Consider the following 22,609-nt stretch of genomic DNA (forward strand, 5'->3'; position numbering starts at 1 on the left):
CTTCACAGAGTAGGGAACCTAACGGAAATATTCAAATGTCTTTCTGTAAATAACAACAGCCTACACCCTGGGTTCTCATGCTGAGGTGTTCATACTTATATAGCCCACAATCAGTGAACACCACTCAGACCACTCAGCAGGCTTCAGTAGGCTACATAAACACTGACTGACCTATTGTTCAATGTTAAAAATGTTATGCTAATGAAACAGCAGGAGCAACCCAATATAACTAGTGAGTCACTGAGGACAAAACAGCTGGTAGTTTAATGTGGACTTTGCTTATAAGAATGAACATCTCCACCTCCACACTGTTCTGCATGTGTATGTGTGTAATGGAGACAGAAGATAAAAACATTTACTGAACACATGCATAGAGTGGGATTGATAATTAAAGAGCCCTATGCAAGGTCACTTTCCTTGTTAAAGAGACAAGTCATGTTGATTCTCCCACTGATGGGGAACCAGAGAAGCTTATCCAACCCTGGGGGAGGAAGGCCTGTTCTTCTCTTCCTGTAAATAACTGTTACAGTACTGTAAATATGACACTGTATGACCCGTTAAAAAGTACAGGCTAAAGCTGAGTCAGAGAAACCCAGTGAGTCAAACACGTTTCATAGAGCACCAAAAAAAATAAACTGCCAACAGGGAAAAACATCAATTGATGAAAAGATCTGACCAAAACATGTTTTTGGAAACATTGTGCTATTCAACTGAAAACCTTTGGGAACTGTGTTACAGTTATTGCCACTTGAGAAGGCGTTTAACGTTAGTCTGTCCACCAATACACCACCCAATGACTTTATGCATTGAGCATTGTCTCCAATCATGAGGAATGAAGTAGGCTAGTAATTATTCCTTTGTCACTGGTCTTCTCTTCTTCTCAGGAAGCAGAATGGTAAAAGACAAACAGAACTTGCCGTCCCAGCAGCCTACTATAACATTGTGCATTTCACATAACCACCATCAGATGGCGACTACAGACTAGGTTTACTAACCTCAATGAGACTCATGCAGGTGAAATCATCATTAATTTGGATCGCAATGGATTTATTTCATGGTCTTTCTTTCCTGTGTCATGTGGGATACCTGTGGCCCCAGTGATACGTCTAGGCGTCGGTTTAAGAAATAATGTGTCGTATTTCTGTGGTGAACAGCTGTGTCACCAAGGCTACGCGACCTATGGGCGGAAAAGCTGAGAAGCATCTACTGGAAATGCTTGATGTCTCAGTTGATCTTGGCTAATCCTCTGACAATTTGTAGTTGATAACTTATCAATTACAAACACATCGTGTTATTTAAAAGAATTGATTGAATATGGTAAGCCTTGCGAATGGCTGGGAACACCTCACCTGTCCAGATGAATTGTAGCGGGCGCCATCACAAAGCATGGAAACCGTGTCAGGCCAACTCTCCATGGCTATGGGCCAACTGTTGTTAAAACTATGCTAGTTAGCCTACCCCTTCAACGCAGGTAGGCTATAACTTATTGAGAGTAAATGGGCGAATTACTCGGCAAAATAATTACATCAGTGGCATCATGGCATTGCATTGCAGGACGGGAGAATCCCTTAGCCCGCCCGCGCATCATTTTCAATCACGTCTCTGTGGAGCGGTCCTCACTCCCTCTCCTCCCTCCCTGGCATGATGTTACGTACTACTACTATAATAAGAAGAGACGTGACTATCAGAGGCAAACCCTGCCTCATGGTGACGTCACTCGCTCGGCTACTAGATAAATATGGGGATCCGTTCTGTTCACGGATCAAACCGAAACTTCCCTTCATTGAGTAACGACGCTAACGAAAAGTGGATTGCCTGGTTCAGTATTTTGGAATACCTCAGACGCACATCAAATGTAAGTTTGTTTATGGAATTGAATGATTTTGCAGTCGTGATAATACATTAATTAGGCTATGGCAATTTCAAATCATTTTAGTTCAACTTCAATTTTAACATTGCTCAATGCTCAATCAAATCTTAATTAATATTATAGGATACAAGCACATTATTGTCTTAAATGTATTTGTTCAAATAATAAATACACAAAAGTTCATATAAGTTGAGGCCTAATAAAGGATAAAAAAAGTAATGAGAAATGCATTCTTTGTCAGAGTTGGCTGCTTTTCATGTTAACAGCAGAATCTTACTAAAGAGCGCATCTATTTCACAGACAAAAAAGTAATGACTTTGAATAAAGGTGACAAATTGCGGAACATGGACAAAAGGAGAGGGAGCATGCCGTTTCCCATGCACCTGCAGAACCTGCACAGAAGAAGCATGCCGGTGGATGACCGCGAGATGCGCAAGGCGCAAACTGGAGAGCTGTCCAACCTCATGCGCTGCACGTCCTACACCCCCGGGGAGCCTTACCGAGACAGCTGTGTATCGGACTCGTCCGATTCCGTTATCTCCTCCGGCAGCGACTCCGGGGGACAGGTGTACAAGGTGGTTCTCCTCGGCGAGCAGGGTGTCGGAAAGTCTAGCCTGGCACGTATTTTCGGTGGAGTCGAGGATGGTCACGACTGCGACGAGACAGGTGAGTGTCTGATGACCATTACTGATGATGATGGTGTTGAAGTTTATATGGCATTGAAAATACACTACAATGAAATACGTTATCAAAACAAAGAAAATAACTGTTTGACTGTGGCTGTTCTCAGCACCCCATTAAAGCTAATGCACATAGGCTCCAAACTAAGTAAATATAGGATTTGGTTTCCATATAATCTTGGCACACAGGCTGAAGAACATTGATTATTGCTTATTTCCATCCAGTCAGTAAGGCGTCACACATATCAAAGTACTGCTGTTGACATATACAGCCACAGAGATAGTGGATGGGAGATATGAAAATCATTGACTGAGGGAAGGAGACAGTAATGCACTGTAATACCCATCACAGATATAGGTTAATTGAGAGTTAATAAGCTGTACTAAAGGCATCATGAAATGGGAAATAGAAATGGGCAATAGTGAGTGAGACCTCACACTTTACCCAGTTAGTGGGTTTATAACATTGTGGCCAGGAGTATTTATCTGTCTGCTTGCTTTTGTTTCAGGAAACACATATGACAGATCGTTCGAGGTGGACGAGGAGGAGGCGTCCATCTTGTTGTACGACATTTGGGAACAGGTGAGGCATATAATGCAAATGATGCAATTTCAGTTTGACCCTCAGTAAAATTGGTCTTAGTCATAGCATATCATTTGATGTACTGCGTAGTGCTCTAATGCTGATGTATAATATCATATATCACTATAATAACTTTAATTTGAGCACCTGTAGCTTTTGATTAGATAAGCAATGTAACTAATGTAATTATATTTCTCTTCGCCTTCAGGATAACAGTCAGTGGCTGAAGGAACAGTGCATGAGGATAGGTGACGCCTACATTATCGTCTACTCAGTGACAGACAAGTCCAGCTTTGAGAAGGCGTCAGAGCTACGCATCCAGCTACGCAGAGCTCGCCAGACTGAGAACATTCCCATCATCCTTGTTGGAAATAAGAGCGATCTGGTGCGGTCCAGAGAAGTCTCTGTGGATGGTAAGTGACAGTGATCTTTGCCTAGTGCTACTTATTTTAGAATTACTGCTATAGTTAAAGCTAGTATAAAGGTGTTATGCAAAGGCATAATGATGAGGGTGAAGTCACTGTCCCCATGGAACACTATAGATTCTCACCTGCGCCTCCCCTCCTTTTTTTGGCAGAGGGCAGCGCCTGCGCTGTGGTGTTTGACTGCAAGTTCATCGAGACCTCAGCCAATCTCCACCACAATGTCAGGGACCTGTTCGAGGGCATCGTCCGGCAGATCCGCCTTCGCAAAGACAGCAAGGAGGAGAACGCTCGCCGTATGGCCAACTGCAAACGACGCGAGAGCATCGGCAAGAAGGCCAAGCGTTTCCTGGGCCGTATGGTGGCCCGGAAGAACAAGAAGATGGCCTTCAGACAGAAGTCCAAGTCCTGCCATGACCTTTCGGTCCTCTGAGAGTATAGTATCTGGACTGCTGTTTTCTCTTTGGCCTTCAAGACCAGACGCTGTGTGTTTTTAACACTAACCCCAAGGACTGATAGAGCTGTACAGAAATTATATATTTTATTATATTAATTAAATACAACAGACATGTCCATGATAATGATCTGGCTTTTGAAGTTTCATTATTTAATTTTTTTGTCTGCCTTATGTATAGCTGTTGATACTTCTTGTGTATGTATATTCAATCCACAAAGGCTTGTTATTTTCAACCATGAGTTGTAAGATTGCCTTGATAATGGGGGACAGTGTGTTTGGTTCTACTGCATGTAGTGTTGGTCGTGTTGTATATAGCCCTCATGAAAGATTACATGATGGTACACTGTCCTGAAAAGCAATGGAACTGTAAGCCCTATGAGTGATTTCCCTGCATTCTGTCACCTGGAGTCATTTTTACTTGAAACTGGGTACGCAGGTTCGTACTTTGGCCATGATACTGAGGAGAGGAACAATGTGTAATGGGGGTTAGGCCAGGTTTTGGAAAAATATATGATTCTATTGTCCTAACCTTCAGTCCAGATGTGAATGAAGAAAGCAATAATAAGTTATATTTGTCATGTGAATTTAACGTTTTGTTTTAAATATAGTTGATTTGCACTTCATTTTAATATTCAATAATTTTGTTATGTTTACATTTGATTTTTTTTAATAAAAAAAAGAAATACAAATATTCCATATCTTTTCTTACCCAGATCGTAAAACAATTAGGTTACACCAAAAACGAAAGTACCAGTCAAAGGTTTGGACACCTACTCTTTCAAGGGTTTTTCTTTATTTGTACTATTTTCTACATTGTAGCATAATAGTGAAGACATCAAAAAATCATGTAATAACCAAAAAAGTGTTAAACAAATCCAAATATATATGTTATATTTTCGATTCTTCAAAGTAGCCACCCTTTGCCTTGATGACAGCTTTGCACACTCTTGGCATTCTCTCAACCAGCTTCATGAGGAATGCTTTTCCAACAGTCTTGAAGTTATTTTTCTTCATCCCAAACCATCTCAATTGGGTTGAGGTTGGGTGATTGTGGAGGCCAGGTCATCTGATGCAGCACTCCATCACTCTCCTTGGTCAAATAGCCCTTACACAGCCTGGAGGTGTGTTCTGGGTCATTGTCCTGTTAAAATACAAATGATAGTACCACTAAGCCCAAACCAGATGGGATGGCGTATCGCTGCAGAATGCTGTGGTAGCCATGCTGGTTAAGTGTGACTTGAATTCTAAATAACTCACCGACAGTGTCACCAGTAAAGCACCCCCACACCATCACACCTCCTCCTCTATGCTTCATGGTGGGAACCACACATGCGGAGATCATCTGTTCACCTACTCTGCGTCTCTCAAAGACACGGCGATTGGAACCAAAAATCTCAAATTTGGACTCATCAGACTAAAGGACAGATTTCCACCGGTCTAATGTCCATTGCTCGTGTTTCTTGGCCCAAGCAAGTCTCTTCTTCTTATTGGTGTACCATATGTAAAAATGTATGCACACATGACTGTAAGTCGCTTTAGATAAAAGCGTCTGCTAAATGGCATATTATTATTATTATTATATATTATTAGTAGTGGTTTCTTTGCAGCAATTCGACCATGAAGGCCTGATTCACACAGTCTCCTCTGAACAGTTGATGTTGAGATGTGTCTTTTACTTGAACTCTGTGAAGCATTTATTTGGGCTGCAATCTGAGGTGTAGTTAACTCTAATGAATTTATCCTCTGCAGCAGAGGTAACTCTGGGTCTTCCATTCGTGTGGTGGTCCTCATGAGAGCCAGTTTCATCATAGCGCTTGATGGTTTTTGCGACTGCACTTGAAGAAACTTTCAAAGTTCTTGACATTTTCCAGATTGACTGACCTTCATTTCTTAAAGTAATGACGGACTGTTGTTTCTCTTTGCTTATTTGAGCTGTTCTTGCCATAATATAGACTTGGTCTTTTACCAAATAGGGCTATCTTCTGTATACCCCACCTACCTTGTCACAACACATCTGATTGGCTCAAATGCATTAAGAAGGAAAGAAATTCCACAAATTAACTGTTAAGAAGGCACACCTGTTAATTGAAATGCATTCCAGGTGACTACCTCATGAAGCTGGTTGAGAGAATGCCATGAGTGTGCAAAGCTGTCATCAAGGCAAAGGGTGGCTACTTTGAAGAATCTAAAATAAAAAATATATTTTGATTTGTTTAACACTTTTTTGGTTACTACATGATTCCATATGTGTTATTTCATAGTTTTGATGTCTTCACTATTATGCTACAATGTAGAAAATAGTAAAAATAAAGAAAAACCCTTGAATGAGTAGGTGTGTCCAAACGTTTGACTGGTACCGTATATAAAACAGACCTTGTTATTTGATTTATGTCCTCATAAATATTCATTCATAGATTGTTCAGTGGACTGGAGTCTTGTTGACCAACATCATTATTGGAAGGAAACAAGGTAGTCAAACATTAAACTGGAGAGGCGTGCAAACGCACTTCGTTTTTCCACACTATTCAAACCGTTCTCCCTCCTTCATAGAGAACACGCACATGATTGAGAGAAGGTAAGACACAATAAATAGAACGTTTTCGAATGAAAATGTAATTGCAAAAATGATCGTGGAGTGTTAGGTAAATAAGTAATGTTTGCCAATCATTCATTCAGTTTTTGTGAGGTATAGGCTCTTATTCTGGCCTACAGGTTGAGGTTCAGAGAGTGAGATTGTTTTCATTCGCCGGTCTTTGTAAATCATAATAAGACATGTAAATATTGTTGCAAGCGAATGGCCAATGGGTGTTGTGAATTGTAGTTTGCGGCGCGATGGGCCATCAGCGAGGTACAGAGGTTCCCGCGACCTGTGCCCAGCATTATTTTATTTTGGGGGGATTTACTGGAGTGCCAAATCTCATCATTAACTCTTTCTTGTGCCAATTGCCTTGTCTTTTGTGACCATATAAGACATACTATAAAGTCATAATATTCTTGTTATAGAGAGAACAATTAATTGCTAGGCTGTTTTGTGTCGCAGGTGTAATCATGTCCTGGGAAACAGAGTGCAGCCTGCTCTCATAGACTAGATGTACCATAGTACACTCAAAATAGGATGGTTTCAGTATGGTTACATAAGACAGAAGGTTACTTAAGGCAAAAACTAAAGGAGGGTGGTTGGTCGGGTGTATAACTTTGCAACTACTTACTACTTTTTTGCGACTTTGCAACTACTTAGCATGTTAGCTAACCCTTCCCCTAACCCTTTAACCTAACTCCTAACCTTAACCCCTAACCTAGCTAATGTTAGACACATAGCTAACGTTAGTGTTAGCCACCTAGCTAACATTAGCCAAAACAAATTAGAATTCATAACATATCATACAAATTGTAATTTGTAACATATACGAATTGTAATTCGTAACATATCATACTAATTTAAGTGACCCAGATTTAAATGTACTATATTACGTCTACCCCTGAGTCCAGGTTGCAGGGTGCATTCCGCTTTTAAGTCTGTGAATGTGATGAGACATTAATGTACCATGTAGGCCTACTGCCTGTGGCTACTGAGTATATATTTAACCTAACAGCCATTTAAATGCAACATTGTCTTGCACAGGTGTAGGCCTATTGAAGTTGTATTTACATTTTTAAGTTGGTTGATTCTGCAGATTGGCAGGTCTATTTTTTTATATATATATTTTTTATATTATTAAAATAGAATAAGTTGCACATGCAGCATTCACACTGGGTTTTTTCTCTCTTTCTCTTTCTCTTTCTCCATCTTTCTTTCTCTGCTTCATAACAGTGAGAATCAATCCATAACAAGACAGAAATCATAGAAACCATGTGTTCCCAAAGGTAAAAAATAACCACTGTTTGACTGGAAATGTTGTGCATCCTGCATTTACAGATATACAGTTACAGAAACACATGACTGGAAGATAAGTTATGTCCATCTTTATCATTACACTGACTGTAAGTATGCTTCCTTTGAATGTGGCCTTCACAGGTTATTATAGCAATCTGAGATTATTATGATTTTTATATACTATTTATGTGAAAACAAACCTCAACTAAATGATTGAAATTCATGCTGTCTTTTGTCTCCTTGGATTTTTGTAGTTGGTGGTACTTCAGACTCCCGCACAGTGCTCAGGGGCCAATCTTAAAATTGGCGTCCCTGAAAACTATGATGGTATTTTCCCATGGTACCTGGCTAAGGTAAGACTTTTCAGTTAATTTGACCATTTATGCAAAAAATAAAACATTTACAACAAAGCAGCTTGCTTATTGGGAAATAATAATTAAGGAATAATTATCTCCATATTGCTGCCAGTCTGTGTGATGCATCATACCCTGGTCCTGCTGATATTGATGTATTAATGGCTGTATGCAAGTAAAAGAGGGAGAAGAGCCATAAAAAGTTTTGCTGTTGCATTGCATTCAGCGCTCAAGATATAATTATACCGGAGCTACTCCCGCACAGCTCCCTCATCACTAAACAAAAATTGGAGCGCCTCTGGCTGTCTGTTCAAAAATTGGAGCGCCAGCCCTGCATCCATGGCAGGAGGATTCTTTTCTTCACTTAGAAATCATCAGGTTTGTCCTGGCAGAGCATGTGTTTGACACTGTAATTGAAGGCCTTTTGAAGCTGTCAAATTAAATGCGTGGTCCAGTCAATGTTCTTCCCTTTTGCATGATGTATGATCAAAACATACCTCAGATTCACTCTAATGGCGGACATGGTGGAGATCGGATAATTGGCACTACTTTGTGTTAGGGTGGAAAGGACAACATTATTACTTTAAAATGTGTGTTCTTGAGCAGAAATGGCACTGACAGTCAGGTCTATGAGTCAGAGTTGTTTTCTCACCAGCTTTACTATTTGAACGGCTCTGAACTTCTCAGGTATCCTGCTCTGGCACATGATAGCTGTTTTTTAAAATCATAACATGAATGTAAGAATGAAAAAGATACATTTCTGTCATGAAAACATTTGCATTTCATGTCAACACATTAGATTCATGACAAGAGAAGAATGTTTGGTGTGAACGATTAGCTACTTTGTCAACCACTGCATAGCCTTAAATATAGACTTTGCAGCCTGTTGGTCTAAAATGAGGTTATGGAGCAGTCAAGAAAGAAGTATCCCAGACCAAATCAAAGTGTTAGGTTCTCAGGAGTTGAACACATGCTGAGATCATTGGCACGGCTTTGGCAGCTGAGAGCCAGTTGCTATGTGGTATGTGAAGCCGTAAAACATGCAGCGCTGAGTGGCACGAGATCACCAGCATGCTCCTGTTTCATAGGCTGCTCTAACCATGCCACAGTCACACCGTGCCAGGCCAGGCTCCATGACAGTCCTCTACGATAGACAGTCACACAGTACATGACTAGGATACCCATTCATACCTGACCATGGCCGGGCCAGACACTGGCATTGTGGGTCTGGACCAGAGGGCGTCTGTTTTGTGACTGCCCCTCTGCCAGCAGCTTGTGACACCCTTGAGAACAAACTGTCAGCGGTGAACAAGTTTTCCATAAGGGGGGAAATGTCAACGTTCATTATGACACATAACCGCTCACTCAAAAGATTCAAAAGGATTGCCAGATGGAGCTATACATACACATATTCATCCATTTACACATCATAGAATGGGTGAATGATCAATTGACTTTATATGAGCAGAGCAAAAAGACATTACACAAGGCCCAGAGATCTCCTGTGCTTGCAGTGACATACAGTTATCCTCTCAACTTTGATGTAAAAGGTCAACATTTGCCCACACACAGTAACTAGAAGTTTTATTTTAGCTGCACATGTGACTCTTGCCGAGAATACTAAAGTTAAAGTCTAATTGTATTGAAGAGGGAATTGTAGATTGAATTAATATTCTTGTCCTTGTCCAACACAGCTCCCTGACCTCCCAGCTACCTACACTGACGTTGTGGTGAAAGGGGACGATGAGGGGATCTTTGGAGTTGAGGCAGGATTCCTTTATGCCCTGAAGCCTCTGGACAGAGAGAAGCAGCCATCTTACTCTCTGCAGGTTGACAGTCACACATTTATGGCATTATCTATGCATGTAGTGATATGTTTACGATACATGATTAAGTTTACAATACATCACAATTCGTGATTAATCATCCATGCGGTTATTATGACCATTGGCAAAGATGGAACACAAGGTGACCTATGAGATTGCATGGATGGAACGATATTGTAATCATCCTCATCAAAAATACCATCAAATTGAATACAATATATTGCAATGATTTGTTTTGATTGGTGTGTATTATCTCTGGCTTGTCCTCAAACAATGTACTGTCTAGCAACATCAAATGAGACACAATATCCTTAGTTAATTACAATCAAATTAGATCTTTAGGCTACCGTATTTGTCTTAATTAACTTATATTTGCCCTTCATACTTACAGTTGCATTTACTTTAAACTGGAAGTGAGTTTTTCCCCCCAGCTTCTCAGCTGTAATTGCCACTCGAGAAAATAATTAGTACAGGAAGTCAAGTAATGTCACCCACGTTATCCCAGGATTGCGTGACAGGCATAGCCAGTCACTACAGGAACGGAAGATAGACCTAAATTAGGAAGTCAATATTGGCCATTTGAGTAGCAGCCTGAGTGAAAGAATGCTATTACCTCCATGCTTAATTTAGATCTCTGCCTAATAAAATGTAAAAATTTTAGTTTGGAGCAGATTGGTGAGAAATACTGTATATGTAAAAGTGAGAGACTACAATGTCTTCATATAGCATTGAAGACATCTTTAGCGTGTTATGAGGGGCACGATTAGGTACTAAGCGCTTGAAACCTTGTGTGCTCATCACAGGTGTCCTTCACAGTATCCTTGCAGTCTCAGAGCTTTATGGTGGAAGTATGCGTCATTGACAAGAACGACAACGTGCCTGTGTTTATCGAGGAGAGCATGAGAGGCAGTGTGCAGCTGGGACTTCTGAAAGGTTGGTTATACTAGCCAGAACATAGAGCCCATCCACCATTCAGGAGAAAACAAATACCGGAGTTCACAGAAGGGATTTTAATTTGTGACATATTCATGAGTTTATTTCCCAATACATACTGATGAGTGATGTTTGCATTGTCTGAATCTTCATGACTTATACAGAAATAGTATCACCTGAACGAACCACATGGCTCTAGTGAAGGACATATATTAGAGGTAGAGGTGATGTGCTTCATCTTTTTTATTGGAGTCTTACTACAGTCTGACCTTGAGCTATTGTGGGGTAGTTCTTTGAGTTTTTGTGTAAGAGATGACTCAAGCGTTTGGATTTATGTAACTGAGGGGACTCACGGTTGAGTGGGAGACACTCTCCCGAGTGGCGCAGTGGTCTAAGGCACTGCATCGCAGCGCTAGCTGTGCCACTAGAGATCCTGGTTCGAATCCAGGCTCTGTCGTAGCCAGCCGCGACCGGGAGACCCATGGGGCGGCGCACAATTGTTCCAGGGTAGGGGAGGGAATGTCCGGCAGGGATGTAGCTCAGTTGGTGGAGCATGGTGTTTGCAACGCCAGGGTTGTGGGTTCGATTCCCACGGGGGGTCAGTATGAATTTTTTTATAAATAATGTATGCACTAACTGTAAGTCACTCTGGATAAGAGTGTCTGCTAAATGACTAAAATGTAAAATGTAAGAAATGGAGGGAGCTGTGTGAGTGTGAGCATCATACCAACAGATTGTGGGTTACCATTGATAACATTGTGATGTGAACTTCAGGCAATTATAGAGCAGACTTTACATTGAGAGGTTATAGTAATATCCCCATAAAGTGTGCCTCTATTCACATGAACGACAGTAGATACAAATATGTTTACCAATTCATGTTTTTACCAAATGTAAAGTTATGTAAAATTATGTTGGAATAAAGTCTGAAGGTTATCATAATTAAATCAGGATTGTCCAGGAGGAATACTGGGATTTGAACTGAGTAAGGATGTTTCACTATAAGAAATAGCCATTGTCATCCTTGCTTATGATAGACTAGTCAAATCACAGTCTGAATGTACACAGCTGTACAGAAGCTTGTCTATCTTTCTCTTGGCTAGGGATCTCATTCATGCAGGTGGGGGCATCTGACCGTGACGACCGTAACACAGCCCATGCTGACCTGCGCTTCAGCCTGATGGACCAGACCCCCAGGATCCCCTCCAGTCACATGTTCTTCATAGACTCTGTGACCGGCGAGGTGTCACTCACTGAGGACGGTGAGTTATAGGCCCCTCACTCAACTGTCCTGTTTTATTCTACATGGTATTGTCTTACTTTTCTCATTTTTCCCACAAAAACAATGTCACATCCCATTCCCAACCAACACAAAGTTGCACATACAGTGGTCTACATACAAAACAGAAGAATTTAATGTATACAGTTACAGTAAAAAATAAATAAAAAAATAAATATAAAAAACACAACTATGCTGCATCCTCTCTTCTGTTGCGGTCTGGCCACAGCACCTCATCCACATCACAAGCAATGTTTTCCCTGGCCAAGCAGCGGGGGAAATATCGCCTAGCATGGCGATTCCAGCCATGAAAAGCATCAGCTGCTATATCTCCACATGCGTCTTCCATAGCTTGGAGAAGAGGTATACGCGTTTGTGGATTTCGGTCATACACTTTCCATCTCCAGGCAGAAAAAAATTCCTCAATAGGATTGAGGAATGGAGAATATGGAGGGAGATAAACAACTAAAAAGCGTGGGTGGGCAGTGAACCAGTTACGAACCAGAGCAGCCCTGTGGAAACTTACGTTGTCCCAAATGACAACGTACCTGAGCTGCTCTGGGCCATCTACCTGATCTGGTGGAATGAGTGTGTTGTGTAGGGTGTCCAGGAATGTGATCAGATGGGCGGTGTTGTAGGGGCCAAGGGTAGCATGGTGATGGATGACGCCGTGGTGGGTAATTGCTGCACACATTGTGATGTTTCCTCCGCGCTGGCCAGGGACTTGAACAATGGCACGCTGGCCGATCATATTCCTTCCCCTCTTTCGTCTTTTTGTGAGGTTGAATCCAACCTAATCAATGAAGATGAACTGGTGCTCCACTGCAGCCACCTCTAGCTCAAGGACTCTCTGAAACACACATGACAATATCAGAAATAGACATGGAGTGGTCACAATTGTGAAGCACAATCATTATGATTACAATACTGAAATATGTATAATTTATACAGTGTTGAGAGTATGCATCAATTGTGGGATTGTATAGGACACACTTGCACATAGTTATATCGCAATTCTTTGACTCTTTCTGAATTGCATTCAAATGGCACCCTGTAGACCTGCTTCATCCTGAGATTATTTCTGCGCAAGACACGGTCCAGTGTTGATAAGCTTACCCTATCAATATTTTGAAATATCTCATTGTTTTCTAAAATTTTTCTTTGTATTTGCCGTAATGTTATGCCGTTATTTTCTAGGACCATGTTCATGATTTCAGTTTCCTGTTCAGGAGACGGAACACATTTCCGACCACCTTGTGTTGGTAATCTTTCAGTTCTGCCAAACAAATAGTAAAATGCTGTAAATACAAAGTAGAAATACATTTCCCAAATACTTGAAACATACTTTATTTTTACAGTCCTACAGAACAGTCCACAGGCAATACTGTACTACTGTACTCATTGTTAGACCATGGTTGACCACATGATCAACCAAAGTGGCTCGGTTCTCATCAGAGATTACGGTCCTTGGCCTTCCTCGTCCTCGTCCTCGTCCTTGTCCTCCCCGTCCTCCTCCTCTTACTCTCACTCCTCTGGCTCTGCCTCTGTTTCCAATGTTAGCATCCATTGCTCCAAAACAGAAGAGCTCACCTGTTGCTCTTTTATGCTAAAGCTCTGATTGCTATTTGTAAAACTGTGTGACGGGTGTTTGCCCATGTGATGAGTCAGTGTGCATATTTGAATGGCAGTGTGTTCATTGTGAAAACAAGAGATTTTCTGCATGAAAATTGTGCCAAATGCAAATATTTGTGTGTAGTGTTTTGAAAAAAGTGTGTTGTAGAACTGCAATTTGAGTGTAAAGCAGGAATTGTGCTTGTAGTTTAGCAGAATTGGTTCAGGGGGTTGGTGCATGAGTTACATGTTGTGGTCATTGTGTCTCAAGTACCAGTATTTGTGTGTAAACAATTGAGAAAAACTGTAACAATGTTTTCCCGCTTTTTTTAACGTGCTGTCTGTGAACAACGTAATGCAGCTCCAGGACTCCCTGGATCGTAGCAGTCCGCCATTCAATTTAAGTGACCCATTATAGCCACCAAGCAGGGCTTTACATTTTACAGGTCAACTGTGTGTTTCTGGACACTGAGACATATCCTATAAAATCAGACTGGAAAACACTTTCAGTTAAACACCTAAAATGCCACCACAATCATTCAACAGCCCAATTTCTCCCCTTGGTTATTTCATTCTGCCCCACTTGTGGTGGTTACTGTATATTCAACTGCTATATATAGCCTATAGCATACAGCCCCCGGTTATCATTATATATGATAATAATCATGACGTATGCTACTGCTGACCTCAGTGATTTCTTGTGTGTGTTTGTCTAAATGTATGATTGTAATATATTGATATATGTGTGTGTGTGTTCCAGGGGCTTCCACCCTGGACCCAGAGATGTGTGGCCGCTACAAGCTGTCAGTGATGGTGAAGGACATGGGGGGGAAACCCAACGCTTTCTTCTCCACGGGCATCGTGACGGTGGAGGTGACGGGAAACACCTGGGCGTCACCAGACCCAGTTCGCCTCCAGGAGAACCTCCCTGGCCCCTACCCCATCCCCATCTCACAGGTAGAACCTCCCTGGCCCCTACCCCATTTCACAGGTAGAACCTCCCTGGCCCCTACCCCATCCCCATTTCACAGGTAGAACCTCCCTGGCCCCTACCCCATCCCCATTTCACAGGTAGAACCTCCCTGGCCCCTACCCCATTTCACAGGTAGAACCTCCCTGGCCCCTACCCCATCCCCATTTCACAGGTAGAACCTCCCTGGCCCCTACCCCACCCCCATTTCACAGGTAGAACCTCCCTGGCCCCTACCCCATTTCACAGGTAGAACCTCCCTGGCCCCTACCCCATCCCCATTTCACAGGTAGAACCTCCCTGGCCCCTACCCCATCTCACAGGTAGAACCTCCCTGGCCCCTACCCCATTTCACAGGTAGAACCTCCCTGGCCCCTACCCCATCCCCATTTCACAGGTAGAACCTCCCTGGCCCCTACCCCATTTCACAGGTAGAACCTCCCTGGCCCCTACCCCATTTCACAGGTAGAACCTCCCTGGCCCTACCCCATTTCACAGGTAGAACCTCCCTGGCCCCTACCCCATTTCACTGGTAGAACCTCCCTGGCCCCTACCCCATCCCCATTTCACAGGTAGAACCTCCCTGGCCCCTACCCCACCCCCGTCTCACAGGTGACATAGTATCATGCTCCTTCTCCATCTCACAGGTGACACACAGTGATGCTTTCAGGAATCACAGAGATATCTGTATATTCCTGCATACATTACATACTCAGGTGTCCTTTGCCTCTATTCTAGAAGAATGGAAAGGGGTTTTCTGACAAATGTCAAACACTGTGAACTTTCCTCAGATATTCTATTTGACTGTTCATTGTAAAGGAATGGGTGAATCATCAGGATACTGCAGTTATGTTGTTGTCTTTTTAGTCCCCCTCCCGGGCTTTCCTAAGCAACCAAGGTGTGCATTATTAATGTCACTCATACCCCTAGGCTTTCCCCTGCCTGAGTCATGGTAGCCTGAGGTTCCGTTCCCGCTGTCGGTGTGTCTTTGTGTGTGTGTAACAGTTTTGCTTCCGTCCCTCTCCTCGCCCCTACCTGGGCTCGAACCAGGGACCCTCTGCACACATCGTCAACAGTCACCCTCGAAGCACCGTTACCCGTCGCTCCACAAAAGCCGCGGCCCTTGCAGAGCAAGGGAAACAACTACTTCAAGGTCTCAGAGCGAGTGACGTCACCGATTGAAATGCTACTAGCGCGCACCGCTAACTAGCTAGCCATTTCACACTGGTTACATGTGTCCATAATGTCGAAGATTGCTCAATCAAACCTCACACTTTGTTTCTGACTTAGCGGTTGTATTGAATAGGGATCAGTCTCTGTGCTCTGTGCGGGGCCAGTGTCTCTGTATCTGCACCTGGTCACCTTTACAGTCTGACATTTAGCTTGTTATTAAACATTTATAATATTAGACACGGCCCACTGCTTGCATCAGCACCAAATCACTAAAGCTGTGTAAAGCTGTGCATGCTTGTCCATTTATGTATATATTCTTAAATTAAATTCCATATTGGGTATATGTTGTGAAATTGTTAGATATTACTTGTTAGATATTACTGCACTGTCGGAGGTAGAAGCACAAGCATTTCTCTACACCCGCAATAACATCTGCTAAACAGGTGTATGTGACAAATACAATTTGATTTGATTTGAATAACTGGAAACATCTGACATTATCAGAAAGAGGAAAACTAGACGTTCTGTTACTGCTCAGTAGTATGAATCTTCTCTGCATTTCTATCAACATTTATTAGTCTGGAAAACAATAGTCTGTTTTCTATATATAGGTGCTTACAACAATGGAACATTGTCAGAAATGCAAGCTTAAGACCTCAAGACAGTAATGCAAACTCGAGAACATAAAGTCATGATTTGCTGTGAATATGTGTATTTCTACATTTCAGTGTGGTCTGTGGGTGTCACCACAGTAACTCCCTTCCACCTCCTCTTCCTCCTCTCCTCCTCCTCTCCTCCTCTCACTCACGCCAGCTCCATCCGCCCACTGAAAACGTGTGGACTCAAAACGTGGGCAGATTTGAATGGCAATTTACCAACCTAAAATAAAATCTATCCAAATGTGGACAGGCAAAATCTCAAACAAATCCTCCAAATCTCTGCCGGAACATAAATGTGTGTGTGTGTGAGAGAGCGAGAGAGAGAGAGAGAGAGAGAGAGAGAGAGAGAGAATGTGCTAGAGGTTGTGCTCTAGAGCTCTTCACAGCTCAGAGGCGGGGTCAGGGAGGTGGGAGGCTGACAGAAAAGCATGGACCAGGTTTAAAGTACAAGATGACTCTGTTCTTGAGATTCTCAAAAAAATAAGCTTCTTTTAAATCTGATTGCAAAATAATAATAATAATATATGCCATTTAGCAGACACTTTTATCCACAAGCGCCATTGCTCTACCAACTGAGCTAAGAGCTACAAACGACCACAAAGCATCATGATGTATATTATTACTTTATACTGTAATGTAAAGATTATATTGGCTATTACTTATGTTTTTTTATAGTGCATCTTCTTAGTAGGAATCTGTTTGTCAACATACTATTACTATATCACAATTAATTAGGCTGTAACTTGTATTGTAGAGGCACCACATAATACCACATCTGCATGTCCATGTAAAGGGTTAACAGTGTAGAATCCACCACTGGTGACTGTGCCTACATGATGGGAAAAGCCTCTCTCCGCCCACTCTGCATTTACCACCATGTGTATGTAGGCGGTAGGACTCACAGCTGTGCTGTTACCAAACAGATGGGGGGGGTCATGTTGAAAGACTCTGACTATGGCTGGGAGCCCTTTACTATCAACAGCATGGAAAGTCATTTATCTACCCAGTGAAATGTCGTGCAACACGTATGCATTATGCTGATGTATTTTTCTTCCATTATGCATTTCTCTTTCCAAATATTTTCCTTCAGTCCCATGTCATTGATACAGGTGCACTTTGGTTGTTGATCTCAAGAAGCATTGCTCATCTTTGGGCATTTTCTGGCTAAATCAAGGCAGGAGAATTCCACATTGAGCATACCTCGTATACATGTAAGTCAGATTTGTAAAACAAAATGGATCTATTAGAAATACAGAAGTTGTGGGCAATTCCACCACTTTTCAACCTCATTTCATTATCTCCAGCACAATACCAGTGTCTACAAATGTGAAAACGACGCATTTCTACGTTTTGTTGACATAATCAAAAAATGAAAACATTTTTAAAAGAGTGATTTTCAAACATGAGATGCGCGGTGACGCAGGGAGCAAGAAAATACCCTCCCTCTGTCTAGAATCTCGTTGCAGGCTTTGAAAATCACTGAATAATGTTTTAGGACCTTTCTTCTTATCTTTTTAACCACAGATCATAGAAACACGCCATTTTCACATATGCAGACACTGGTATGGTGCTGGAGATAATGAATATGAGGTTGAAAAGTGGCGGAATTGCCTTTTAAGACTGCTTATTCACAAGGTGACATAGAAGACAGAGCGTGCACTGCAAGCTGTTAAAAAAGCACTGAAAGCAAAACATTACATCAGCTACAGTGTGCTCTACTCATCCATTTTTAGAACAACCAAGTCATTAATCACGTTGTTATGTACTACATCTCTTCAAAGCACTGAGGCCCTGAAACACAATAACACTGGGAGTAAGGCAGTAGTGAGAAGAGAGTCTTGTGTATACACAGCCTCAGTGTTTGGGGAGCCATCTCCAAAACAATGGAGTGGAGTGTGACAGTGTGTTGAGGAGATGCACACCTCTCCTTCTTGGGTGCTGTTTCATGGGGTCCTTTGAGCCAATCATACAGCTCCCTGTCCAGCCCTGTGCTTTAAATCAGTGGAACCCTCCCCCCATCCAACATGGATGAGCTTTTGTTTTGCCAGAGGTCTCTAGAGAGGGTTTCCCTCTCTAGTAAAGCCTAGGTATCTATGCTTTACTAGAGAGAGAGAGAGAGAGAGAGAGAGAGAGAGAGAGAGAGAGAGAGAGAGAGAGAGAGAGAGAGAGAACAGCTGAAGGGGGGCTCAATCCTACAATCCTGCAGTGCAGAGGGAATGTTGAATTGACGATGTTCAGTTTATGACCTGTTCGGTGCCTTCCCTGCTTCCCTGTGCTGTGTCTAGGTGAAGTGGAGTGGGGGTCTGGTAGAGTACAGCCTGGAGGGGGAATTCCCAGAGATGCTGTTCACTGTCAGCAGAGAGGGAGTCATCTCTCTCAACGCCCCACTAGACAGAGAGACTCAGGACCAGGTGAGTGGGCACACTGTTTTCATTCACATTGTATCTATCGTACCCCCTGTCTTTATCGTAGAGTAAAGACTTGTTAGGGCAGTGAATGCAGAGTAATGTCATGTGATGTACGACAGTACACTGTAAGGACAGAGGAAAATCGGGGTAAACAAGAAAAGGAGGATCATGACTCAAATCACAACGTGTCTTTTTTCCTCCTCTGGAGTTTGCCAAGAAGCTAAGCTCCAAAGCTGTACAGGATTAGATAAACATCACTTTTTGGCACAGGTTGACTTTGGGGTCATTCTGCAGAGTAGCAAACAACATGTCTGCCCAGAGACCTTACTGCTCACTGGTCTGACACAAGTAAGGAGAAATCCATCACTGTATTGGATGTTCTGTTTCTACAGAAAGCCCTCTGAGAGTCTATTCTGTCCGAACTATACCTATAGTACAGTAATTATAAAGCCAGACACACCCCCTCTCCCCTCCTTCACCTCTCTTCCTGCCTGGCAGTGACTGTCACCTACCGTGATGGAGCTGTCATGTTCCAGCATGCATCACACTGAGTCACAGCCTATCGATACACCTCCTCACACAAAACAACACGAGTGAGGCAGTCCAGGTTCCCTGATTGAGATGGTTCCACGCTGACTGACTGAGACTCATATGTCAGCGACATGTGACTCGTACAGCTGATGGAGGGAAGAGGGAGGAGAGGAGGAGGGGGATGCATGCACATGTACAGTACCTTTCGCTTGGTGTTGACAGAGTTGTGTGCCTGTACGGGGTGCAGAGATGATGAATAATCCCTGGATTTGTCAAAGAGGGCGCTATACAAGCAAAATGGCTCAGTGCTTTGAGCTGAATAGCAGTCCATGAATCAATGGACATACTGTCACTGCCTGTGGTTAGTCTAATGGCTTCATCTTCTAAAGACAGGTTGGAGTGAAAGGGGGGAGGGGGGCAATCTGCACTCAAAAAAAGCAATAACATTCACACTCATACACCCCACACACCTCCCATCCCCCCATCTATTCTAAGAAAGCTCAATAAATAATAAATACAAAATCGTTGTGGCTTTATCTCAAACTGATGTTCCAGTGTGTAATTGTGCCACGTTCAATACAGAACATGAAGATCTTTCCAGGCTGAGAGCTGGCGCTCTGTGTTATTCCAGTGTGACTGTTTGTGGTCTCACTGTGCATCCGGACAGGGAGATTTAATCTGGACATTTTGTGAAAGTACATGACCCCATGTGGCTCTGTCTGTTAGTTCCAGATCAGCATTGTGGTGGAGCGTCCGGACGGCAGGGAGATCGCCAAGCCTGTGGAGCTGAGGGTGATGGTGGGCGATGCCAACGACAACAGGCCCACGTTCCCTACCACACAGTACCACACCGTGGTCAAGGAGCTCGCCCCACGGGGTGAGGCACAACCCTCAGAACACTCATTTAACACACTCCTACAGATAACTCTGGAACAAACTGGATCACAAAGGCCTTTTGTTTAGGCTTAAAACGAAATACTCAGAAAAAAAAAAACCTATGGAGAAATTCATCAGTACGCTCAAAATAGGATTCTATGTTTCTCACTTGAGGGTTCAATTCTGTTTTTGTTTTTGCCCACACACTAATCTGTGAGGACTTTGCTCTTTTCCCAGGGACGGAAATCCTCACAGTTCAAGCAGCCGACAACGATGATCCCAAAACAGATAACGTGAGGATCTTCTACCGGCTGGTTGGCCAGATCCCAGAGAGCCCTCGTGCCTTGTTCCGGGTGGACCGTGACTCTGGGGTCATCTCAGTGCAGGCAGACAACCTAGAGGGAGCCGCCCCACAGTACACACTGACCATCACTGCTGAGGACGCTAAAGGTGACCAACAGTACTGCATGGCAATGTGGTTCTGTGGTGTTAGGGAGAGGGGTGAGGGATTACTTCCACAAAGATAATGTATGCATAGTACAATGTAAAGATAATCCAGAGATACTCTATAGTAGTAACCTATTGTGATATGTAGACATGGGTGCAGTGGTAGTGTAAATGAGTTTTAGACTAGCAGATGTATCCTCTGAGGAGAATATTGTTTAAATATGACACTACAGTGACTGATGATCATGATTAAGACTGAGGGCATCAGTATGACAGAGGCATGCCAAACGAAATGACTCACTAATGGAGCCTATCTCTCTCTGATGATGATTTCATTTGCAGGGTTAAACAGCTCCTGTACTGTGGTTGTGACAGTGCAGGACGAGAACAACAACCCACCCGTCTTCACTCAACACGAGGTACCTTTACGCAGGCTGAAGAGGGGACTGACCTGTGATTTGGGGTTTGGGTTTGGGGGATAGAAGTGATTCAGAGCACTCATTGCAAATCTATCTGCTTATATATTAGATTTTTCTCTTCTGTTGGATGGCTGCTGTGTGAACTCTCCCTCCAGGTCACTGATTTGATTTCCCAGAGGGGAGCGAGATGGAGTGCTTCGAGGGGGATCCGAGCTTTAATCTCAGGCTTATACAAATGTAGGATCATCATTTGAGCCAGTTTGCTACAGCAGGAAAGTAATCCTGCAGCAACAGAAAATGTGAATTATTATGTGGATTATAATTAATGGGCAATTTTTCATAAGGGAAAATCAAGTCGGTAATTTCAGAAGCATTTTTAAACCTCAAATACACTACACGTTTTAAATGTCGTGCATTGCAGGAAAGTTCTCCCGCAACAGGGTGATCAAATTAATATCCTACATCTGTAGAGATGGAACCATATTATTGTAGGGTTTTTTCTCATTGTGCTCCAAATGGACAATGTTCTCTGAGTTAATCTGAGTAAGCCTCAGATGAGGCCTTTGAGAATCCTTTATTTATAGAATAGGCAAATCCACAGCGTCGCCATAAGACAGCTCTAAATGATATCCCTCACACTTACAGCAGTCGGAACACTTCACATCTTTATAGAAAAATCATCGCACTGAGCAATATTCAATATTATGTCTGAGCTCACTGGTCCAAAAAAGCAGTTTTAGATTAAATATGAAATACTTTGTTAAAAGTGAAAAATACATCCCTTCTAATACAGAAATGAACTGCATTGTTCTGGAATTTGTCAATAAAAAGCCCTCAGAAGTGACTCATAAGAGATCTCATTAGCCGCACAGTGTCGTCATCTCCTCTGGTACGGGGGGAGTGTCCCTGAGCCTACCAATGAAATTGACCTTAATCTCAACATAAAGGCTATTTTTGATCTATGAGAGCATCTTTGGGGACAGTCAGTGTTTCCAGCTGTCTTTTCCATAGTCGATCCTCATGAATAATGAAGTCACCGCTGAGGTCTCTATGAGACAACATTGGGTTAGCTCTGGCCTCAAGGTATGCAGTATACGGGCCAAAGATAGACCGTTTTCTCACACACTGTTCCAGAATGGAAAACAGTCTACACCCACACCTCCTGAATAATGCAGGAGACAGGATAGTCGTGAAAGATGTGGGAGCAAATCATCATCTTAAGATGGGGACATGTGACA

At 42.6% G+C, this 22,609-nt stretch overlaps 2 protein-coding genes across 2 annotated transcripts in view; both read left to right on the top strand.

Annotated features, from left to right (window-relative positions):
* The first annotated feature begins 1,777 nt into the window (after nucleotides 1–1,777).
* LOC311127557 (GTP-binding protein RAD-like) lies at nucleotides 1,778–4,559 on the top strand. The gene is made up of 5 exons (XM_084159373.1): nucleotides 1,778–1,855; nucleotides 2,171–2,536; nucleotides 3,060–3,133; nucleotides 3,342–3,546; nucleotides 3,711–4,559. Exons 2-5 carry the CDS (start codon nucleotides 2,182–2,184, stop codon nucleotides 3,986–3,988), a joined length of 912 nt encoding a protein of 303 aa, XP_084015499.1. The 5' UTR covers nucleotides 1,778–1,855; nucleotides 2,171–2,181; the 3' UTR covers nucleotides 3,989–4,559.
* Nucleotides 4,560–7,966: 3,407 nt separating this feature from the next.
* LOC311127695 (cadherin-17-like) overlaps nucleotides 7,967–22,609 on the top strand; it is a gene marked incomplete at its 5' end in the record, with an annotated part of 33,708 nt that continues 19,065 nt past the window's right edge. The window contains 10 exons of the mRNA XM_084159565.1: nucleotides 7,967–7,993; nucleotides 8,141–8,239; nucleotides 9,934–10,068; nucleotides 10,869–10,998; nucleotides 12,102–12,260; nucleotides 14,649–14,845; nucleotides 18,976–19,101; nucleotides 20,356–20,506; nucleotides 20,743–20,955; nucleotides 21,295–21,371. Of these exons, the coding sequence (XP_084015691.1) occupies nucleotides 7,967–7,993; nucleotides 8,141–8,239; nucleotides 9,934–10,068; nucleotides 10,869–10,998; nucleotides 12,102–12,260; nucleotides 14,649–14,845; nucleotides 18,976–19,101; nucleotides 20,356–20,506; nucleotides 20,743–20,955; nucleotides 21,295–21,371 (1,314 nt within the window). The remainder of the gene's footprint in view (nucleotides 7,994–8,140; nucleotides 8,240–9,933; nucleotides 10,069–10,868; nucleotides 10,999–12,101; nucleotides 12,261–14,648; nucleotides 14,846–18,975; nucleotides 19,102–20,355; nucleotides 20,507–20,742; nucleotides 20,956–21,294; nucleotides 21,372–22,609) is intronic.

This window comes from Coregonus lavaretus (genome assembly GCF_964263955.1).
Source record: "Coregonus lavaretus genome assembly, chromosome: 4".
Classification (NCBI taxonomy): Eukaryota; Metazoa; Chordata; class Actinopteri; order Salmoniformes; family Salmonidae; genus Coregonus; species Coregonus lavaretus.